The 21,311-nt window shown below is 39.9% G+C and overlaps 1 protein-coding gene across 1 annotated transcript; it reads right to left on the reverse strand.

Annotated features, from left to right (window-relative positions):
* Positions 1 to 18: 18 nt before the first annotated feature.
* Positions 19 to 13,754, reverse strand: LOC110984698 (aldehyde dehydrogenase 1A1-like). The gene is made up of 13 exons (XM_022245121.2): positions 13,546 to 13,754; positions 8,463 to 8,567; positions 7,796 to 7,936; positions 6,813 to 6,939; positions 5,817 to 6,007; positions 5,369 to 5,482; positions 4,848 to 4,950; positions 4,486 to 4,670; positions 4,183 to 4,347; positions 3,821 to 3,978; positions 3,107 to 3,181; positions 2,296 to 2,335; positions 19 to 1,824 (listed from the first exon to the last, which is right to left on the reverse strand). The coding sequence occupies exons 1-13, from the start codon at positions 13,573 to 13,575 to the stop codon at positions 1,792 to 1,794; spliced, it is 1,467 nt and encodes a 488-aa protein (XP_022100813.2). The 5' UTR covers positions 13,576 to 13,754; the 3' UTR covers positions 19 to 1,791.
* Between the last annotated feature and the right edge of the window lie 7,557 nt (positions 13,755 to 21,311).

A 21,311-nucleotide genomic window follows, 5' to 3' on the forward strand; every position in this document is an offset into this window, starting at 1 on the left:
ACTTAGCTACAAACCATGTTTCCATTATAAAAGCAATATTTATTTATCACATGCATAATATTTCACAAAAGCAGATTATTAGCCTAATACTGCTGGTTAAAGGTCGAAAGAATCACAAGGACTTTGGATCAACGACTTATCGCCATCTTGTTGGGCACAGATACCATACAAATCCTATGTACATACTGCCGATAGGATTTGCCTATGTACGTTTACCCGAATGAGTTTAAACACTTCCGACAACGATCGTGACTTGCAGTATGCACTAGTTTTGCATATTGTTGCTGATCAGAGGTCTTTTTCATGATCTGGTCCAACCAGAGCTGGCAATAACCTCCATCAAAATATTGGGAAAACTTTAATCCGAACTACTGTCAAGAGAAAATTACTAATATTAAATACTGTCACTAAGTGGACAGTTTTCATTTGACCAATACAATGCTGTCATTATGGCAGATTAAGAGCTTCCGATGATACATCATTTTAAAACTTATTCCAAATAAAAACTTTCATTTTATAAGTTAATCACAATGCCAGTGATCTAAAACTATTCAATGGCTCAAATTTTCCTCCAAAACAATTCTCAAAAAATAATTTGCTCAGAGTCCCATGTGACAAATAACAGATACATCAATAACACATGTAAGAGAAAACACAGGTCGTGCAAACATGAATGTATAAAGGTTGAAATCATGAGTTAAAAACCTAAAATCAAAGGGAAATTTTGCGACATTGAAATAAAATGAAATTTGCTTGTTCGGCTTGAACATTATTACCTAGCTAATGAAAAACCAGAAAATTATTGTACACGTACAGATTTGAAGCAAAATTGTACCAATAAAACTTCAGATGCCATTATTTTTATGTGGTTACAGTAAGTTTGGAAAACACTTTCCTTCACTCATAAAGAGTTAGTAATTTTGAATCATACTAAATCAACTGACAGAGATCCATCACCTGCTCCCATATAATTCAGGCCTTGAGGTAAAAATCAAAGTTGGAGGAAAGAAAGTACACAAATGAGTTCTCTATTAACCTAACACACAAATGTGTGGCACATGAAACTTGTGGGAATATCATCAACAATATAGGAAAATATTGAAGAGCAGAACATTATTCATGTTTAATACTCAGTATCAATAAACAGAAATTTTATAGAAATTTGTAGCAAAATTTACAAAAATAAATTATTTTCATTGTTAAAAAATCCCTTCTTCTGCAATTTGAAATGTTAGTCTTTTACAGCTTTATGTTCTCATTCATGAGTAAAGTGTAAAAGGTTTGACCTGCACTGAACCGCACAGGTGAATTAAGGCATGTGCATGCAAAGTCCCTGACACAAATTATTCAAGAAACTATAAAAAGTAGAAACATCAAATTTTATTGCCTCTAAAGAAAATCAGTCTCTACATAGAGCCATAAGTAGTTGATAATTGTTTCAGTTTTTTGACACTGAATGAAGACAACTCATTCCTATATTTGTCATAACAATGCTGAGTTGATGTCCCACACAGGAGTACAAACTTTGCTACTTTTTAAGAATCTATTTGTTTTTATACCAGATTTTTCAAGAAGAGTTGATAAATTAGTAAAATCTATTACAACCAAACATTTTGGAAGCCAAAACAGTTATTAGCTAAGCATCCACGAAATATGAATGGCCTTCACACAACAGCTGATATAAGCTGGCAAAGCCAGCCAGCCCGCCCGGCAAATACATGTACATGTATGAATAGTTGGACTGATATCTCAAGCACATCATTGAACCACTGGAGTTGAAGATGTGATGATCTAAGAATTCTTTTGTGGGACCTTCACAACAACCTGCACCAAGAAACATATATGTAATTACTGTCACCACTGTGTTTATAGAAGCATCTCAGTCACCCTTTGGGTTTCACTAACATTTTCATGGATGAAAATGTTTGAGATGTTTTTTAAAAATTGCACAAAAGTGACCACCAGAAAGCAAAGCCGTTTGGGGATTTTACCCTTTCCTTGGCTTTTTCATCAGTACCAGACTCAACTGTAGTTACCCAAGATTGTTTTTGCATTGAAGTACAGTTTTGAATATTGAAGGATAATATTTTACCTTGATGTTATTTCCATTTTTACAGCATGTAAACTAATGGGTACGTTTTTGAAAATTATGTATTTTTTGACATGTTAATAATTAAACAAATAAGAAGTCATGGCTAGACCTACATCAGTTAATTTTTTCTTTGCCAGTTGATCGACTGTAACTTCTAACTTAACATACATCAGCAGAAAAGATACTTTCTAAACTCTACTTACAGTTTTGACTTGATAGTATTCTTGCAGTGCATCCTCGCCACTGTGAAAATGAAAAAATATTTCTTTAAAAAGATGCAAAGGGCTGTGAAGCCCAAATAGCCATTTACTGCAAGGAATAAGTACTTGTACACGTATGACCTCTCATAATGTACATTCTTTAGTTGAAACGCATGCTTTCAACTTGTTACTCCAGAAGTGAAAATTTAAATCAAGACTTCTAATTTCAATACCGCACCCAGATATATACTCATTTTTCCTCTGGACAATACTAGGTTTTTGCCCTTACCCGATGTATATACATGTAAATATATATAAATATTTTTTATAAACATTGTATACTCGGTGCTTGTCCGAGATCTTGCAAAAAAAATTCACAAGCTTACTAAACCTATGACCTCCTGCTTACTAGTGCAGACATCTTAACCACTCGACCACCAAGCTTGCTGGGGTCAGCTGACCAGTCCAAATCAGATGTAGCAGCGGGTATTGCAAACTTTTCAAGATGTACTTTGCATCGGGGAGATGCTCTAAACTCTGAACTGTTAACAACAGTCACAGGTCACAAGTAGAGAAAGCTGTTACAGGTATGTCAACTTACATTACAAGTCACAGTCAGTCAATTCTGCTTTATGTACACAGGGGACTCTTAACTAATACCAACAGTCACTTGACTGCTTTAAAATAATTGCAGAATTTTTTCCCGAATAGAAATTTGCATAGGAGGGTTTTAATTAGTAATAAACCTGTTCTAAACACAAAAGTACTTTTATCAAAGTACTCTTTTCACGGAAGCCAAGTTTCTAATACTCACAGATCACGACCTATGCCAGATGACTTGTAGCCACCAAAGGGAGCATTAGCTCCACCTCCAGAGTAGTTATTGACCCTGAGGAGAAAAACAGTATTGGTCCAGCATTCTGCTGATGGCAAAAACTGGATACTAGAGTTGTACCATGGGTAATGTGCAGAAATATAAGGTGGCGTACATGTAGCAGGAACTAGAAGCCTTAGACAGTAGACAGTGCCCAAGCATTTGATTGTGGATAGGAATCTTACAACTAATCCAAATACCACGTTGAAAATGGCCCAGTATGCAAAGCATAAGTCTGCATGCTGTTGCGAGTAAGTATATTTGTACATATTTTTATGCTCTACATGCATCACTTATATCCAAATCATTTGAATATTTAGTCTTCACAATCTTGGTACTATATACTTAACCTATTCTAAACCAACTTATTTCATTAATGTGCTTTATTAGAGACTTGGATGAGAGACTCAGCAAGGTGACCAGTCTTCAAAGACTACAGGACTCTACAAAATTGTATGGGCCCATTCCTCGACTGTTGCCATTTCAGTCAAACTAACCATATCCATCACATGGTTGATGGTTCAATCATGTCTTTAATGACAAAATAAAACATACAACAGAATTTCTTCCAATGTTATCTGGATAATTTCAGAGATGCTGCAGAATAGTCTAGTAAATTGTATCACTTGGCATTTCAGGAGAAATAATACTAACGTGACAAATCCTGTTTGAAGACTGTTGGCAATTGTAAGAGCCTTCTCAATATCCTTGGTGAAGACCCCTCCAGCCAAACCATACTGAGTATTATTGGCCTGCTGAAGAACTTCATCCAATGTCTTGAACTTGATGAGTAGCTGAACTGGTCCAAAGATCTGTCATCCAGAAACAAACGGCATGGGTAGTGTAGGAACCAAGGTGTCATTCAGGCATGGATGTTTATTTCTTGTTTGAAATATTGCTGTATCGGAGTAATGTCTAAATTTCTATGCAAAACCAGTTACATTCATAAGTTCACATATTTGGTCCTTCAATTTGAAAAAAAATAGTAACTTCAAGTTACAGCAATAAGAGTTTACCTCTTCCTGAGCCACTCTCATGTCATTAGTCACATTAGAGAAGACAGTTGATTGGATGAAATATCCCTTGTCGCCTTGGCGTTGGCCCCCACACTCCAATTTAGCTCCCTCTTTTTTACCAATCTCAATGTAGCTCATAATCTTGTCAAACTGATCTTGATCAATCTATACAGATTGAGAAGAAAAAAGTAAATGTCTCATAAATGACTCTTACATGATATCACCAGTCAATAGTGCAAATTAGCATTGAGTAGAAAGACTACTGAAATCATCAGCTTGGTATTCAGCAAATAAACAGCGAACCTGTGGTCCTGACTCAGTATTCTCCTCAAACGGATTACCGATGACACGGCGTTTAGCTCGCTCAACACTCTTCTTCACAAACTCATCATAAATGTCTTCCTGCACAAATGTACGTGATCCAGCCGAGCAGCATTCCCCCATATTGAAGAAGATGGCCTCATGGCTTTCCTCAACAGCATAATCCACTGCAAACCAACAGTAGCAATAATGTTTCATTATTTACCTCCAATATACTACTATACTAAAACTAACTACTAAACTCCATCATGCCAAGGATCATATGAAAGAGATATCAAGACAATCAAAGCTGAAATCCGAGTGTAATTCCAAATCAGACACAATTTACAATCTTGGCTCCTTACAATCTGCATCTGCAAAGATGATGTTGGGACTCTTGCCACCCATCTCCAAGGAAACACGTTTGAGATTGCTCTTTCCAGATGCTTGTTGGATCAGCCTTCCAATCTAAAAAAAAAAAAAAACCAGTCTTGGATGTAGTTTCTTAGTGTTGTATGACTAATGAGCATTTATACTGTGTCACATTTTTTTTTTTACATAAAATGTCAACTACTGGTATTTTTAACTCTTATATTGTAACTCTGGGAAACAGTCTCTACAGTACTTGTCCTTGATGCAAACTTAATAAAAAAGCCATCACTGTCTGCAACTCTTGTACATCCCCATCAGAGTTAGGGTTCAGACTTGAGGCAAAGCCAAAAGCACAGTGAGTTTTGTAAAATCTGTGTCTGCAGTTGATGCTCTCGATCCCCATAAAATCAACATCATAACCTCCTTCCAATGTCGACCATGTGATCAATTAAAAACATGTTCATCTCCAAGCAAATTTTAATTCTTAATCCTGAAGGAAAAATGATGAGAATACCTCAGTAGAGCCAGTGAAGGCAACTTTATCAATGTCCATGTGTTCTGAGATTGCAGCTCCTGCTGTTGGGCCATAGCCTGAAACAATGTTGACAACTCCAGGAGGAAAGCCAGCCTACAATAACAAATGAACATATTATCCTATGAGCTTAACTCAGCTAACAATTTATGAAGGTGTGGAACTGAAAAACAAGACAAATACGTTTTGTAGTTTGGCAAACTGAATTTACAACAGCTGATGTTTAGCATGCTGAAGCATGATGTCATATGAACAGAAGTGTAGTGCAGCCGAATGGAGAAAAGGCCTTTTACACAATGCATGTGACCTATTCACTTTGGCATTCTATAATAAAATGGATGTCAATTTTTCTTTTTCAATGGCACCTTTTCTCTTTTTGAAGTACTACACAAATGGCCAAATCCTGAGTCAATTTGAATTAATAACTGACCTCTTTTATCAGTGAACCCAGATACAATGCACTGAGGGGAGTCTGCTCAGCTGGCTTGATAACCATGCTGTTCCCACAACAGAGGGCAGGACCAAGCTTCCAAGTGAACATCTCATTGGGAAAGTTCCATGGAATGATGGCTCCACACACCCCAACTGGCTCATGACGTGTGTAACAGAAATAGTCACCCTCTGGAATAAAAACACATCAAGTGATGACATACTACATTTCTCACCTTGCACCTCACTGGCCCATCTGTGAATCCAGCCAGGTACATGTACATCATGCGGTTTGTTGGTTCCTACCCATCTACATGTAGACAGGTTTTCCACCCTACACGTATTTAAGGGCTTGTGAGTCCTTTATCTCACAAGTCTTTATTGATTGATGTCTCAGAAATTTATTTTGCTATGAATTTCACGACACTTTTTCCAAAGGTTTCAAGACACAAAAAGAATGATGGAAAATACTTCCTCCCAGGAGCACCAACAAGTATACATTCTGTACCAGTATAAAAATCTGTAACACCATCTTGAATTCTTCTTATAGTTGATCCAATTTACCACTTGAATCAGCCAGCAAGCCTGGAGAACAGTGTATCTCAAAAACTTTTTGTCTTATACAGGTCCAATGTATGAGCTTTTGGAAAAGTTTGTGGTATACATGTACATGTAGTAGCATACAGTACATTTTGCAACGTAAATTTACAATTTTGTATCACACACACCTAACATTAGAGAGCTTGTCACACTGTAAGTGCCAGTGTATACATATACGTGCTTGCAACAGATCTTGCGATGATTTCACTTGTTCAATTGCCCTTTCATTCAAAGAATTACTCTTCTCGCATTCTTTAGATATTAGGAGATTTTAATTCAGTGTCATTCAATGAAAACAAATACAATGTAGCTGTATCAGTCAGCATTTCTTCATTCAAACATTCATTTGCTTGCAGGAATGATGACATAATTGTACAAACAGATTTGAGAGACTTACTGATTGGTATGGTTTTTCCATGGATCTTATCTGCCCAGCCACCAAAGTAACGCAGAACCTCAACTGATGAATACACACAGCTCAACATAGTCTTATACAATGTACCATTGTCCAGAGTGTCCAAACTCTATGTCAACAAAATATAAGAATATAGACCCATTTAGGAGAAGTGTATGATTGTAATTTGATAGTAATATTGAGGAGTTGTTATACATGTAGAGATACTACTAAGCATATTTACCCGATACCCATGCAAGAAAACTGAAGAGGAATCAGTCACAATATTGATCTCGCGTCAAGTTGCTAGGTAACCAAAGGTACACTGTATGTTTGAAATTCTTTAGTAACATAAACATTTGCAAAACGTCCAAATTTACTCTCATAAAACTTAAAAATCTTCCTCCAGTTTATGCAATCAGATAAACGTTCATTGTTTGACAATTCTGTATTCCAACACTTTGTGACTTTTTTTGGGGGGGGCTCTGTACTACTGTCCCACCAAAGTTGACCAACCACAGGTTAGCATCAGTTGCCATTGGGATGTAGTAAACAAAGGTTTGTTAAAATAAATTATTTGACTGACTGACTGACTGACTGACTGACTGACTGACTGATTGATTGTCTGACTGATTGACTGACTGACTGACTGACTGATTGACTGATTGATTGATGGGTTGGGTTGGGTTAAATAAAGGTTAAAATAAAGGCACAAGACCATTCCAAGCAATGTTAGCCATTTCACACAATGTACAAGTATTGCTTATGGTCTAGGCAATATTTGTTGCTTAAGCTCCCCAAATTGGTTGATTTTGCTAAGCAATAATCTATGGTCAGACACTTTGTTTATCAAGAAATTTTGATGATGGGCCACCTGCAAGTACATGTACGGGTAAGGGAGTCAAAGCAAAATAAAAGCACTTAAGGTTTTAAAAGCACAAAGCTCATTTCCAAATACTAACTCAAACAAGACAAAAACTTCTTACAGCAATGTACTCTGCATCTCTCTCGTACAAGTCAGCCAGTTTATGCATAAGCTTCCCACGTTCATGAGCATCCATTGTGCGCCATGGCGATCCAAGTTTGACGGCCTCCCGAGCTGCCTTCACTGCCAAATCAACATCAGCCTTTAAAAAAGCAACAGATATCACGTCAACAATTTCAGTCCCCTCTTTTCACAATCTCTTTATCCCCTAACTCATGGCCACTGCAAGAACACTCCAACAATTTGTTACATTACCTCAACCAAATGCGTGTAGCCAGTTTACAGCCAGTATAAAAAAAAATCGAATTTGTTAACTGTAAGAAATAACTAAGAATCAAATTAAAATTTATAGAGCACAGAGAAAAACAGTTTTTGATCAAAACACAAAACATTTCTTTGACTGGAAACGTCCATGCCATGGATGAAAATGCAAATAGATTACATGTACATGCCTTCAAGAAATCTGGACATGTTGGAAGCACCTCCTTTAGTTGCCATGGTTAAATATATGCTCTTTTACTCACTGCAACTAGCAGATGAATTGCGGAAGTCCTTCTTGTTTGTTACAGATCTTAAACTTGTAGCTTAATGGCTTAGTAGACTTTTCCTATTAATTCTAGCGCATCAGGGTTGCTCAACAAAAAGTAGATGGTCATATTTCACTTTACCTTGCCCCCTTCTTGAATGTCACATATCTTTTCTCCTGTCTGGGGGTTGATGGTTGGGAAGGTTTTTCCACTGACTGAGTTCACAAACTCATTGTTGATGAACAACTAAATTTTAAGAAAACGAAATAAATTGGCAATTATGAGTACTAACATCCCTTTCTGTTCTGAAGGATAAACATCCTCCCCTGCCAGCAAAAATTTCAAAACAAAACAAAAAAATTTTTAATTTTTTTTCTTAAATGATATGTACATGTATAGATAGATCTTATGGTAGGATGAGTGACGCTAATTTATAGAGGCACGTTGCCTGTTGTAGTGAATGCTGGTGAAACACAAATGTTGACAACGTGTTACACTGTGACTGTATTGACTGAGGAGGTTGCGAAAGATGACTAGTTCACTGCAATACTTTGTGAAATACTACCACTGCTACATTGTACATCGGTATCTAACTGAAGAATCTGACTTGATCTAAGAACAGACGGAACTACTGTATAACTGAACTCTGAAGAATTCTCAGCTGACTGGATTGAACTACATGTACATGTAATGAACTAACGAACTGTTTATGAGGCAGGGCTACACATAGTAAATACAATGTAACCCCATGCGGTGAGAAACAAGATGTACATTTGGCACGTTCTTCAATAAACTCTGGATGTCATTTTTCAAAACTTCTAAAAGAGTGACTTTGATCATGTAAAATACAAATAAGCACCTTCAGATTTATAAAAATGATCATTTGGGAATAATTAGGCATACTGTGTACATTTGGTGGACATTTGGTTGGCTACCAGTGCAAATCAAATGGAGTTGAATTCATTTAAAGTTTTATGTCTAAGTATTTGCACCGAAGGACATGATTTCAAAACTTCTCTCAACAAGGACAATTCAGTATATTTTTCAATTGATGTATTTTAAAGCACGTAAGAAATACATTGTAACTTTAAAAAAATATATAAGCCATTAAAAAAGAGCACAAAATTGACAGAAAATGACGAGAAAATTTTGGCTCTTTTAATTCTCTTACCGTTTATAATCACTCTCACTATACCAGGTCTCATACCTTTCAACAACCGAAAATTATCTTTAAGTTTGGCTGCATCAAAAATGTACAATGAGTACAATATGTTCATTGCAAACGTCATATTTGACAGAATTTTGATGACGTTCAAGAATTTTGACAAAATATGCATGACGTTCTAGAATACCGAAAACGCTGTCACACATAGTGCTTGAAAATTCCGTTTTTTTGGAGTTATCCACGCTGAAAATTACATTAAAATTATTAACTCTGCGCATTAGATTTTTATCATGAATCGTCTCAGACGTCATTTTTTAAAATGTCATTCAGTATGACCGATTTTCTTTAGAGAAACCTTGGTCTGAAGAGAAAAATCCCAGAGCGTCGCCATTCCATGGAGGGGCTCATGAATATCGAATGAAAAAGAGGGCACACTATCTGGGTTGATGTCAAGAGTCAAACAGGCCACGATACATAATCGGTATTTTGGACTGTGGTTTTCGGAAATGTACTTGAAGAAAATGTAATCGGTCCAGTCGTAAAAAGATGATGGTTTGGTGGTGCTTTTCTGCACTCTTTTTTAAAGCTTATGTTGTATATGTATCGATTTTGATTTTTACTCGCTGTTTTTTTTCAGTTGATTTTTTTATACTAATGATAGAATCGAATGACGTTTTCGACTGCCAACTTCGGGACCCGACTAATTTTGAGAGGTATTTTTTAATTTCGTGATGATGGTTTTAATATTATCACCTTTCACCACATATAAATCTGTGTAAAATAACCGGGGGGGATTATCACTCCTTGGTAAACTTTACTGGCTAGGATTTCAACAGGTTGTTCATGTCCATCAAAAATGCTGACGTTCGAGACATTAACTAATTAACTCCAATTAAGTTGAAAGATGGACACGGCCATCACTGTTCCAGATACATGTATCAGCCATGACTTCCCTCATTACATCAGACATTGGGAATTAATTCACTGCTGTTCTCTTCAGGAAAAATGAACTCTCAGGAACCAGTCATGTACATTGTACATGTACTTACATGTAGTTGTTGTATAAAGAAAACTTTACCAAAGGAGAATCTTAGTCAGGCATCTTCGTTTGATCCTCAAAGATGACTGTGACTCAGTGGTATCATCTTGGGAACAATGATCCTGTTACTGAAAAACTTACAGAGCCCAAGTGAAAGTAAGGCAAAGTAGGTACCTCTGTACAGGTGTGTGGGTGTATACATGTAGGTGTGTACATGTAAAAGGAAAAGTAATGACTACTGAACACTGAATCTTTAAATTGGCAATCAGGATGTACATGTACATGTAAGTAATTGCAGAAATTAGGGGTCCAAAAATGTGATATTTTTGTGTCCCTGTTGCATCTGCCCTTTGTTATTTGACTTGGAAATATCACCCGAATTGATTGCAAACTAGTACTATTTTTTTGGCAGGTAATTTGCATTAATTTATTACTCTCGGAAATTAGAAAATGTGTTCTGTACTTATAAAAATCATACGTCAGATGTGACAGGGACACGAAAAAATGGACCCCTAATTTCTGGAATTACCCAAATTTTGGACGTTGTACCCAGACCAACCCAAAACAGACTGGATGATGTACATATGTAATTGCACTGGGAAGGTTCAGACAAATTATACTGTCCCTAAATATCATCTCTCAAATGTTGTAAAATGCTCCCTAGCCTAAGGTACACATACATGTATGAGTTTAAACGGTGACTGAACATTTAAGATCCACTCTGGCAAAATCCAGAGTTGAAGGCTGGTTCAAGGGTCAGGTGCATGTGTAAGATGTGAGTATACAAGTAGCAGTCTTGTTATGCATTGTCTGTAGATGAAGAACATTGTACGTACATATGTACATGTACCGGTATGTGCATGGAAAATTTGTCTGTAGGGTAACCCTACCGTAGGTAGACATAGCTAAATGAGGACAAACCCAAACATCTTGTGCCCGTGTTAACTTGAGATTAAGGACTGACGTTTTCAACAGCCAGCTCTAGAGGTTTCACCAGTGACAGGTGTTCACCTGCACTTAAATACATATATGTTACAGACCTGGGAAAAGCAACGTATGCTTACTCCAAGCCTGATTCACTGCACGTTTACAATACATTGCAGTACTTTTATGGATGGCCAGTAGACATTAGTCCATGAACTGCTGGTACCTGAATATAGAAGTCTTTCAGCCTTAAGCAGCTCACAAGAAAAGTACAAATACATGTAAACCTGAAAATAAACTTTGCATTTGTGTTTTAATGAACATATGTTATACATCTAAAGAGTAAACACATCTGTCTGGAATCTTGTTCACTGGTTGTACTTTGAAAGATCTGAGATTTAACCTTTTAACCTACACACATACATGTGCCATACAATGCTGCATTTAACTCTTCATCCTAACCATCCAGAGAGGAGCAGGTTAGGTGTAAATGACACTGGTCAAATCAAGCTTGGGTATGGATTCTTAATTGTTGAATTACTTATCATGTAATTCTTGCTGAGAATCTACCTAATTCAATAATGTACCATGCAGAATACAAAAAAAATTTAGGAAAAATCAAATTGATAACTCAGTGATGTAGATCCTGTTGGGAAGAAACCCACAATTTGACCAACAATTAGCAATTGTAATTAGCAAAATATCATATCCTGGGGGCAGTTTACTCAGAGGGCAATTGGTAGTCTTCAAAACAGATCAGCTGATGTTTTATCTGCATACCTGCATTTCATACAATTGTGCGCAAGTAAAGAATAATCAGTTTATAATCTCCCTGGCCTTCGACCACCGGCACAATTATAATAAATACATGCACAAAAATGGAAATAGCTCTGTTTGGGGGGAAGCAGCATAATGCTCTATCAACATTCATGCTGTAAATGTACATGTACATGAGTGATTGATAATCATGTACAACATGCATGATATACTTCAGACTCTGCACACGGCACAAAGCTAAGACCCATAAGCACAAAGCTCAGACCCGTAAGCACAAAGCTCAGACCCGTAAGCACAAAGCTCAGACCCGTAAGCACAAAGCTCAGAACCGTAAGCACAAAGCTCAGACCTGTAAACAGGGCCCTACGTATACTCCTTTGTCGATATACTGGGCCCTGTCCCGATTGATAGGGATTTCTTTCAATCAAGTTTATTCAGGATGTCTAGGGATATATCAAACATCCGCTGGATCTTATGAGCTGAAATTGCCACGTTGAACATGTAGCACGGCTTGCTCTCCATGACGTAACACTTAACAGCTATTAGTTTTGTGCAAGTTGGGCCAAAATTCGTCCAAAGTGGGGAAAATGCCAACAGAAGGCAACATTTTTCCTTGAGATGAGGAAAACGCAAGTCTTCTGCAAATAGCAACTCCCTAGCTGGGGGAATAGCTACATAAGTAGAGAAAATACTGGTGCAATTTCAGCTCAGAAAATCCAGCAGATGTTTGATAATATCCCCAGGCATCCCAGATAAGCTTGATCAAAAAAATCACCATCAATTGGGACAGGGCCCAGTATATCGGCAGAGTATAGGCCCCCTAGGCCTACATATGATGTAGGCCTATATGATGCATGTCCTGTTTAAAACAGGTAGGTCTACACAAATCTGACCCTGCTCGAGTGTAAATGTACTCACGTGTCATATGCATGTCTTGTGAATGTGATGTACATGTAGATCTGGCAACCAATGTCTAGGCTTATTTTTTTACATAGGCCTTCATGTTCGCAGAATAGGCCTGGCAATATTTCAACAGATTTACCTGGAAAATTTAAAAGGCAGAGGACCGGAGAGCAAGGCTCTAAAATTACAAGGCATTTATCCCTCAAGCCTGTAGGGCTAAGGTCAAGGCTTTTGTCCATCACTGCAGAAAATGCTTGTCAATGTCACGCTTGTTTTCTGTGGCCCGAGTGTGGGCGGCAGACGGCGAAGAACCCCTCGGGCAGTGGGGCCTTCCCGGTGGCTTTCCTCGCTTTATGCATAGAGCAAGGAATGCTCTACGCTTTTATACATGTAGATCCTGCATGCCATTTACCTACCTGTGTGTACCTGACTTGTGGTGGATCCATTTCTAAGGAAACGTACACGCTCTTATAAAACCTGACCAGCCCAGACGATCAGCAACACATGTATCTGGAGACCTCGTTGATACGTGTGGAGTAGACAAACCTGAGTTCTATGTATGAGACTAGGCTTGCTAGCTGCATACGTGCTACCAGGGTCGGCAATGCAGTGAGCATGTTACGCCCCAACTATAGCATCAGTCCCAACTACAGTTGAGACAGTCCCAACTAGAGCGCTGGAGCTGGGCCAGCCCAACTACAGCACAGAGGTCCAGTGTGTGCGCAGCAAGCATGTGCCAAGGTTCTATTGTTGCATAGACTTGGATAAGGTTGAGAAATTTTCTACAGAAATTGCTCAAAAAATAGTTAGGCCAGCCCAACTGTGGCACTACAGTTGCGACTATAGTTGGGACTGGTGCTAAAGTTGGGGCTTACACTTGCATAACACATTGCTGGTGATGTGGTGATGGGTGCAGACCACTAATTCATTAAAAGTATTAAAAGTGCCCCCGCAGTATCTTTTGAAAAAGGAGATTGTTTGGCCCCCAAAATGGTGAGATTGTTTAAGTCGTTGCCAGGATCAACTCCCTGGGTCTTTGAGCTTTCATATGAGGGCAGAAGGGCTGAAAACTACGGTTGAAAAATGATCCTAAGTGCCCGAGAACGTTGAGGGTTGCCACTTGAAAAATGGCTGCAATCAGACTTCGGAAAAATCACTTTTTGGGGGGTGATTTTGTTTTGTGGGAATAATTAAAAATGTGATGGTTAACCCACAAAAAATTGAAAAGAAATTGAAAGATAAGTAACCAGACAAGAATTTCATTTGTGTTTCAGAAATCTCAGGGATGTTGGCGTACATGCTATTGGGCCCCGAACGGTGCTGATTTTACACTGTTTTCAATGGGGCTTGAATTAGTGGACTGGACCCTATAATGATTTTGTCCGAAACGGGCTTCCAGAGCTACTTCCAGCTAGGTCTATTGTCAACGCGTGTCCACACATTTCCAATGGAGCAAAGACCTAGACCTACAATCCCGGACAAAACTCGTTGGAACATGCCTCCCCCCTTGCCCCTTGTCAATGTTGCTTCTTATTGGGTACGTTGGGCCGAATCTTGGTCCAATAAATGAACGCAACATTGAATGGGGGAGAGGGGGATCTTTGCAACGCGCTTCCCACAAGGTGTTCCAACTATTTTGTCCAGGATTGTCCGAGTTTCTGAGTGGACAGTGGGAGTGGGTGTCATGAGTGTGGGTCTGTGTTACCTGGGAGGGCTGGGGTTTGCCGCGTTGCTGTTTCGGGCGCTGCCGCGTGATGCAGCAAGCATTACATGGTTATGGAAAGGAATAAATAATGACTATTATAGGCAAGGTGTGGTAATATGTCCATCAGGAGCATAACCCCCCCCCTAAAAAAAGTCCGCCGTCCGCCTCACAAAGATGGACGCGCCACGACTTGCAGGCTCCCTTTGGACGATCGCAGAAGTTGTGCGTTACCTTCGGGTTCCATGGCTCCATGCAAATGGCGATCAATGCATGTAACCCCTTGATCTCCATTATATCCGCTCCGAGCATGAATAAAAGAGGGCGTGTTTTGAAATGAAATCGACAGTCCTTTAGTACTCACGCACCGCCTAGGTACGCAAGTTTATGCACGTTGACGCGGAGCACGCTGAGTACGCGCAACTATTTTTAATTATACGTGCACGCCGAACGCGTGTTAGAACCCGGTTGGAAAACTTTTTACCACCTGTCTTTCTTTCGCCAGTGAGGGTGCACTTCGGCTCAGGGCGGATAACGTTTCAATCAAAGATGGTATAGCGCCGCGAAGCGGAGTCTTCGGCGCTATACGAACTTTGGTTTCAATCACTCAGTATTTACACAGCAACATTCTGTGCAGTAAGTTGAACGACTTTGTTATCTTCTTAATATGAATAGCTAAAGCAGTATCTCTGAGATGGCCGAGTGGTTAAGCTCACGGTTATCAGATCGTTAGGCGGTGGGTTCGAATCCCGGAATTGACTTTTTATTTTCCCGACGCTTGCTGTCAGTCAGTTGCTATAAGAGACTCCAATTGACCCCAGTCAAATACCAGCAGTACCTTAGCCGACCGGGATAAGCTCTGCGGCTGGCACTGTCCGCGAAGTCCAGGTGAGCGCCTTAGTACAGGTTCGAGACGTATGGCCGACTCGGTGGCCAGGGCTTAGGGGCTTGTCTCGTTTCCTCCCTTGCATGGTCGCTCGAACCCTTTTGGGGGTTAAATGGATGGGCAGGGAGGAAGTGTGGTGGGCCGGGAACCCCGAGATCCCAGAAGAGTCCTATATGGAAGCCGGTAACTGCGATTCGTAGCGAATTTCAGGAGTCCGTGCGCCTGAATGCTTGGTCAACACCGCATAACTTTTGGATTTTTCCCTCACCACATTTTTTTTTCATGTCCCTGAGCGCAGAACCCACAAGGCAATTTTCTAGGTTTGAATACAGTGAGCTACAGGATTGATGCTGATTTATTTTCATTCATTTCCGAAATTGTCGTCAGTGAAACCGATCCCGACCGTCTGGGGTCCATTTCTTCTCAGTGATCTCAGTACAAAAGCTGTCAGGCGTATAATGTTTATTATCGGAGATTCAGTAGTAAGCTGAGATCCAGGGGTGGCACAGTCGGGCGGCACTCGCCTTCCTATTTTATTGATGGAAATACATTTTCATTTGTTATAACAACAAATTTCGTTGGCTTTCAACTGCAGAGTAATTTGATATTTTCAAAGAAATTTCTCACAAAAGATACATCCCATATCTTCTTGGGTTACTCCAAAAGTTGCCACAAATGCGTTGCATCTGTTGCTCCTTTTCTTGAATGTGAATGTTTGATCCATCACTTACTCTAGTCAGACAGGTCTGCCCGAAAAATACAAGCAGGACTTAATGAAATGAAAACGAAAGAAAGGAACAATCCCTAGTTGCTGGAATTTCAACAACAGAAAACGACATCGAGAATGCAGTGGATGTCACATCAGTATTAGCTTTGGGTTTTACCCCATTGTCGCCTGAAAAGGCGCATAGGCTATCCTGTCCCCCCCACACACACACACGGTAACCCCCCGTTAGACTTAATTTTGATCAGGCTGACTGAAAGTTAATGTTGCTATTTTAATTAATACGTGCCTCGTTGGCCATAAGTTTAATATCGGAATTCGGAGTTACAAAAATGGCATTGCCAAGTAGCTCCATTTTCAAACTCAGTACTTCCAAAATGTACCTGTTATTTCAAACAGGTTTGTATGGGTAGTTCATTAACGTCTCCTGGGGGTGAGGGCATAAACCAGACCCCTGCCCCCAAAATGTGAATTCGACGAACACGACTGACATACAGGAAAATTTCAAAGTGATCATAATCTCACAAAACATGCAGTTTTACTATTTAGTTCCTGAATGTCACACACACAAGACTGGACGCCTATGTAATATGTAACACAAAGCTTGAGGGCGCTATTTCAAATTAATGTGGGAGAAGCATAGTCGGACTCATTTCACCAAATGGTTGGAATTCTGCGCGCAAGCTCATTAGTAATTTGTGATCCCTCGGGTTTTTTTTTACAATAAAACATGCCATAATCAGGAGGGATCATAGAAATATTTCTATAAATCCCGAATTTTGGACTGGTAGTTTCCAGGTCCGGATACTTCTTGTACAAAACTTGAGCCCCAAAATTGCGGGCCCACTTTGGATAGAGGTGGGCGGCTACCTTCAGAGTTTAGCGCATAGTCTTACTACTATTTTGGGAGTATCTGTGGGTAAAGGCGAATAAAAAACTTTTTTCGCTGCTAACTCCCATCACATTGAAACGAAAAGTGATCTTCTGGCAACAATCTTGAATTTCCAGTGAAAAAAATGGAAATAAAATTCTTTCATATATTAATCAGCTTAAAACGTTGAGCTCACACCCTGACTTGACTTGATTTCCGGTAATTCACTGCTGCGCACACCTCAACCACTATTCTTTCCAAATTTATCCATTCCAGGTGCGGAATTCCGTTTTTATTAAAAATCTGACGATCGGATGGAGCACAAAAACGTCAACCGGTTTCGAAAAACTCCATTTTGAAAGTAGACGCAACGAAATTCGCAACGCTCGTCATTTACCCTCCTGTAAATACGCATACGTGGGACGGGTTCTGGACGCAATGTCCTATCCAGTCTATATACTGGAGATCAATGCATGTGTGCAGTGCACGTGTACATTGGGCTTGGTTAGACCTGTCTGACTAGACTAAGTGATGGTTCAAACATTCACATTCAAGAAAAGGAGCAGCAGATGCAACGCATTTGTGGCAACTTTTGGAGTAACCCAAGAAGATATGGGATGTATCTTTTGTGAGAAATTTTCTTTGAAAATATCAAATTACACTGCAGTTGAAAGCCAACGAAATTTGTTGTTATAACAAATGAAAATGTATTTCCATCAATAAAATAGGAAGGCGAGTGCCGCCCGACTGTGCTACCCCTGGATCTCAGCTTACTACTGAATCTCCGATAATAAACATTATGCTTTTATACTGAGATAACTGAGAAGAAATGGACCCAAGACAGTTGGGATCGGTTTCACTGACGAAAATTTCGGAAATGAATGAAAATAAACCAGCATCAATCCTGTAGCTCACTGTATTCAAACCTTGAAAATTGCCTTGTGGGTTTTGCCCCCAGGGACATGAAAAAAAAAATGTGGTGAGGGAAAAATCCAAAAGTTATGCGGTGTTGACCAAGCATTCAGGCGCACGGACTCCTGAAATTCGCTACGAATCGCAGTTACCGGCTTCCATATAGGACTCTTCTGGGATCTCGGGGTTCCCGGCCCACCACACTTCCTCCCTGCCCATCCATTTAACCCCCAAAAGGGTTCGAGCGACCATGCAAGGGAGGAAACGAGACAAGCCCCTAAGCCCTGGCCACCGAGTCGGCCATACGTCTCGAACCTGTACTAAGGCGCTCACCTGGACTTCGCGGACAGTGCCAGCCGCAGAGCTTATCCCGGTCGGCTAAGGTACTGCTGGTATTTGACTGGGGTCAATTGGAGTCTCTTATAGCAACTGACTGACAGCAAGCGTCGGGAAAATAAAAAGTCAATTCCGGGATTCGAACCCACCGCCTAACGATCTGATAACCGTGAGCTTAACCACTCGGCCATCTCAGAGATACTGCTTTAGCTGTTCATATTAAGGAGATAACAAAGTCGTTCAACTTACTGCACAGAATGTTGCTGCGTAAATACTGAGTGATTGAAACCAAAGTTCGTATAGCGCCGAAGACTCCGCTTCGCGGCGCTATACCATCTTTGATTGAAACGTTATCCGCCCTGAGCCGATGTACACCCTCACTGGCGAAAGAAAGACAGGTGGTTAAATAGTTTTCCAACCGGGCTCAAACATGCGTTCGGCGTGCACGTATAATTAAAAATAGTTGCGCGTACTCAGCGTGCTCCGCGTCAACGTGCATAAATTTGCGAACCTATGCGGTGCGTGAGTACTAAAGGACTGTCGATTTCATTTCAAAACACGCCCTCTTTTATTCATGCTCGGAGCGGATATAATGGAGATCAAGGGGTTACATGCATTGATCGCCATTTGCATGGAGCCATGGAACACGAAGTTAACGCACAACTTCTGCGATCGTCCAATGGGAGCCTGCAAGTCGTGGCGCGTCCATCTTTGTGACGAAGTAACTTACGAACGGGATAGGGAGTGCATACATCCTCCTCTTTAAAAATGCTGCACGCGCGCACGGTACACCACCTCAACTGAAAAAAGGAGAGTTACTCACATCCTTTTTCATTTAATTTTTCATGGTTCACGGTTGCAATGTTTCATCTGAAACCCAACCAGAAAGTGAAAAGAGGTCGGACAGAATTGTGTACTCATCATGTAGCCATATAGCCCTTCAGACCGAATACAAAACTTCATTTAAGAGAGATGTGTGCTGAAATTCTATGCTGCACCGTTCACGATACGCCTACCTCATCCCATTTTCAATGGCCAACTTGCCTCTTGTTCATACTTGCGAGCAGCAATCGCATTCGTGCAAATTGACTATAGACCCTTCCACTGAAAATAGTCCTGTACCAATGGGTGATCATAACCCATAGCTCCTGTATCACTAAATATTAGATAACTATGTATTTCCATATACTTTTTGGGGGGGATTATGCTCCTGACAGGAACACTTGCGCAGTGTGCGCCAACAAACACCTGGTCTTACCGTTGCGCAGCACTTATAGCACGCTGCACATTCCCTCAGTGACGTAAGCGTCTGGATCCTGCGGAAAGCGCCATCTGATGTACAGCGTAAGGAACTGGAGCAGCGCGTCATTTTCGAACTTGGAACGCTGCATCCAGGGGGAATGAACGTGAATTTTTCCGCGTTCATTCAGAACTGAATCTGCTTGCCCTGAAGAAAATACTCTATTACCGAAAGCTCGGCAATCACATATTTCAGAGCACTGATTTGATATTATATTCTCGTCGATAACCCTATGTGCATGCTGTGCACGTTTGCAGTGGGCGTGGTTTAAACTAAAGTGACGTCAACCGGATGGCACATGTTTACTTACACCCATAGCCGATGAATTTAAAACGAACGTTGTCCTAACATTCGCGCACCCTTGGCCGTTTTCCAACTCAACTTCGTCTCCGTCTCAGGCTTCTGTAATATGTATTCAGAATTGCATATATTTATGGCCTTTAACATTAGTCGTTAGAAGTCTGATAACTTTTTAAAGTGTTGCTGAATACAAAGAAAATGGGGGCGGGGCTGCTGAATCATTCCCCCGCCCCCTCAGAAAGTGGAGAGGGATATAGAGTGTATATCCCATCTCTGGAATTTACGCCCACGTGGGCATTCGATTACGGTTTTCCTTGCAGTTACTTTTATATTGGTTACATATTGTAACTGCATATATTTCTTGGTGACATTTCCCGTGTGTGTGAGATACCAAAAGTACTTCTCACACCAAAAAAATATTTATATTTATATTTATTATAGGACGTAGTTGTTGATTTGCATATATGTCAATTAGGAGCTTCCAAAAAACTTTAGGGGTATTAAATTTTACTTGGTTTGTTGTTTAATGTCAATTTGTAATCAACTCATCTGGCATAATTACGAATGAATTTGATGCAATTTACCGTTTCAGTATGTAGTGCTAAAATAGGCTTTAATTCTGTTCCAATAATTAACTCATTTAGTGTTCGCTTAATAAAGTCAAGAAAAACGCGCAGACAGAAAAGGGTTATGGAAAATAAGGAAAATGGCCCACTGGTTCTTGGGGAGTTGTATATTTAAATAACTTTTCTTCTTGCATTCGTCATATCTGACACTGCACTAGCCGCCATCACTAACGAAAATCACTGCATGCGCATTGATTACACAGTGCATATCAGCGCGCACACGTTCGGGTACCGGGTCGCAGTTCGGGTCGTTCGGCGGCGTTCGGTTGTTATCCGAAGATCCGAGCATGGCAGATGAATAAGACCGTTCCCTTGGAAACTAGTTCCTCGGGGAGCTACAAGTGATTATCCACCTTCAAACCATGTTATTTTTGTATGCTGTCAAATGCTGTGCATCTGCCTAACAACATAACGATCTAAATTGCACACGAACACTAAACCATCATTTGGGTGGAATTAACACCGGGGAGGGACCATTTTCCAGAAATAAAGGGATTTTTATAGACTGAAATCATTTCACTAAAA

The sequence above is a fragment of the Acanthaster planci genome, linkage group LG05 (genome assembly GCF_054643075.1).
Source record: "Acanthaster planci isolate LZ-2023a linkage group LG05, COTS_SCS, whole genome shotgun sequence".
NCBI lineage: Eukaryota > Metazoa > Echinodermata > Asteroidea > Valvatida > Acanthasteridae > Acanthaster > Acanthaster planci.

Excerpts from the sequence above, each read along its gene's own strand:
- LOC110984698 (XM_022245121.2), bottom strand. The coding sequence starts at position 13,575 with ATGGATCCACCACAAGTCAGGTACACACAG. Across the intron at positions 7,937-8,462 it reads ACATTCAAGAAGGGGGCAAG|GCTGATGTTGATTTGGCAGT; the intron begins GTAAAGTGAAAT and ends GCTTTTTTAAAG. Across the intron at positions 6,940-7,795 it reads GAGATGCAGAGTACATTGCT|AGTTTGGACACTCTGGACAA; the intron begins GTAAGAAGTTTT and ends TTGTTGACATAG.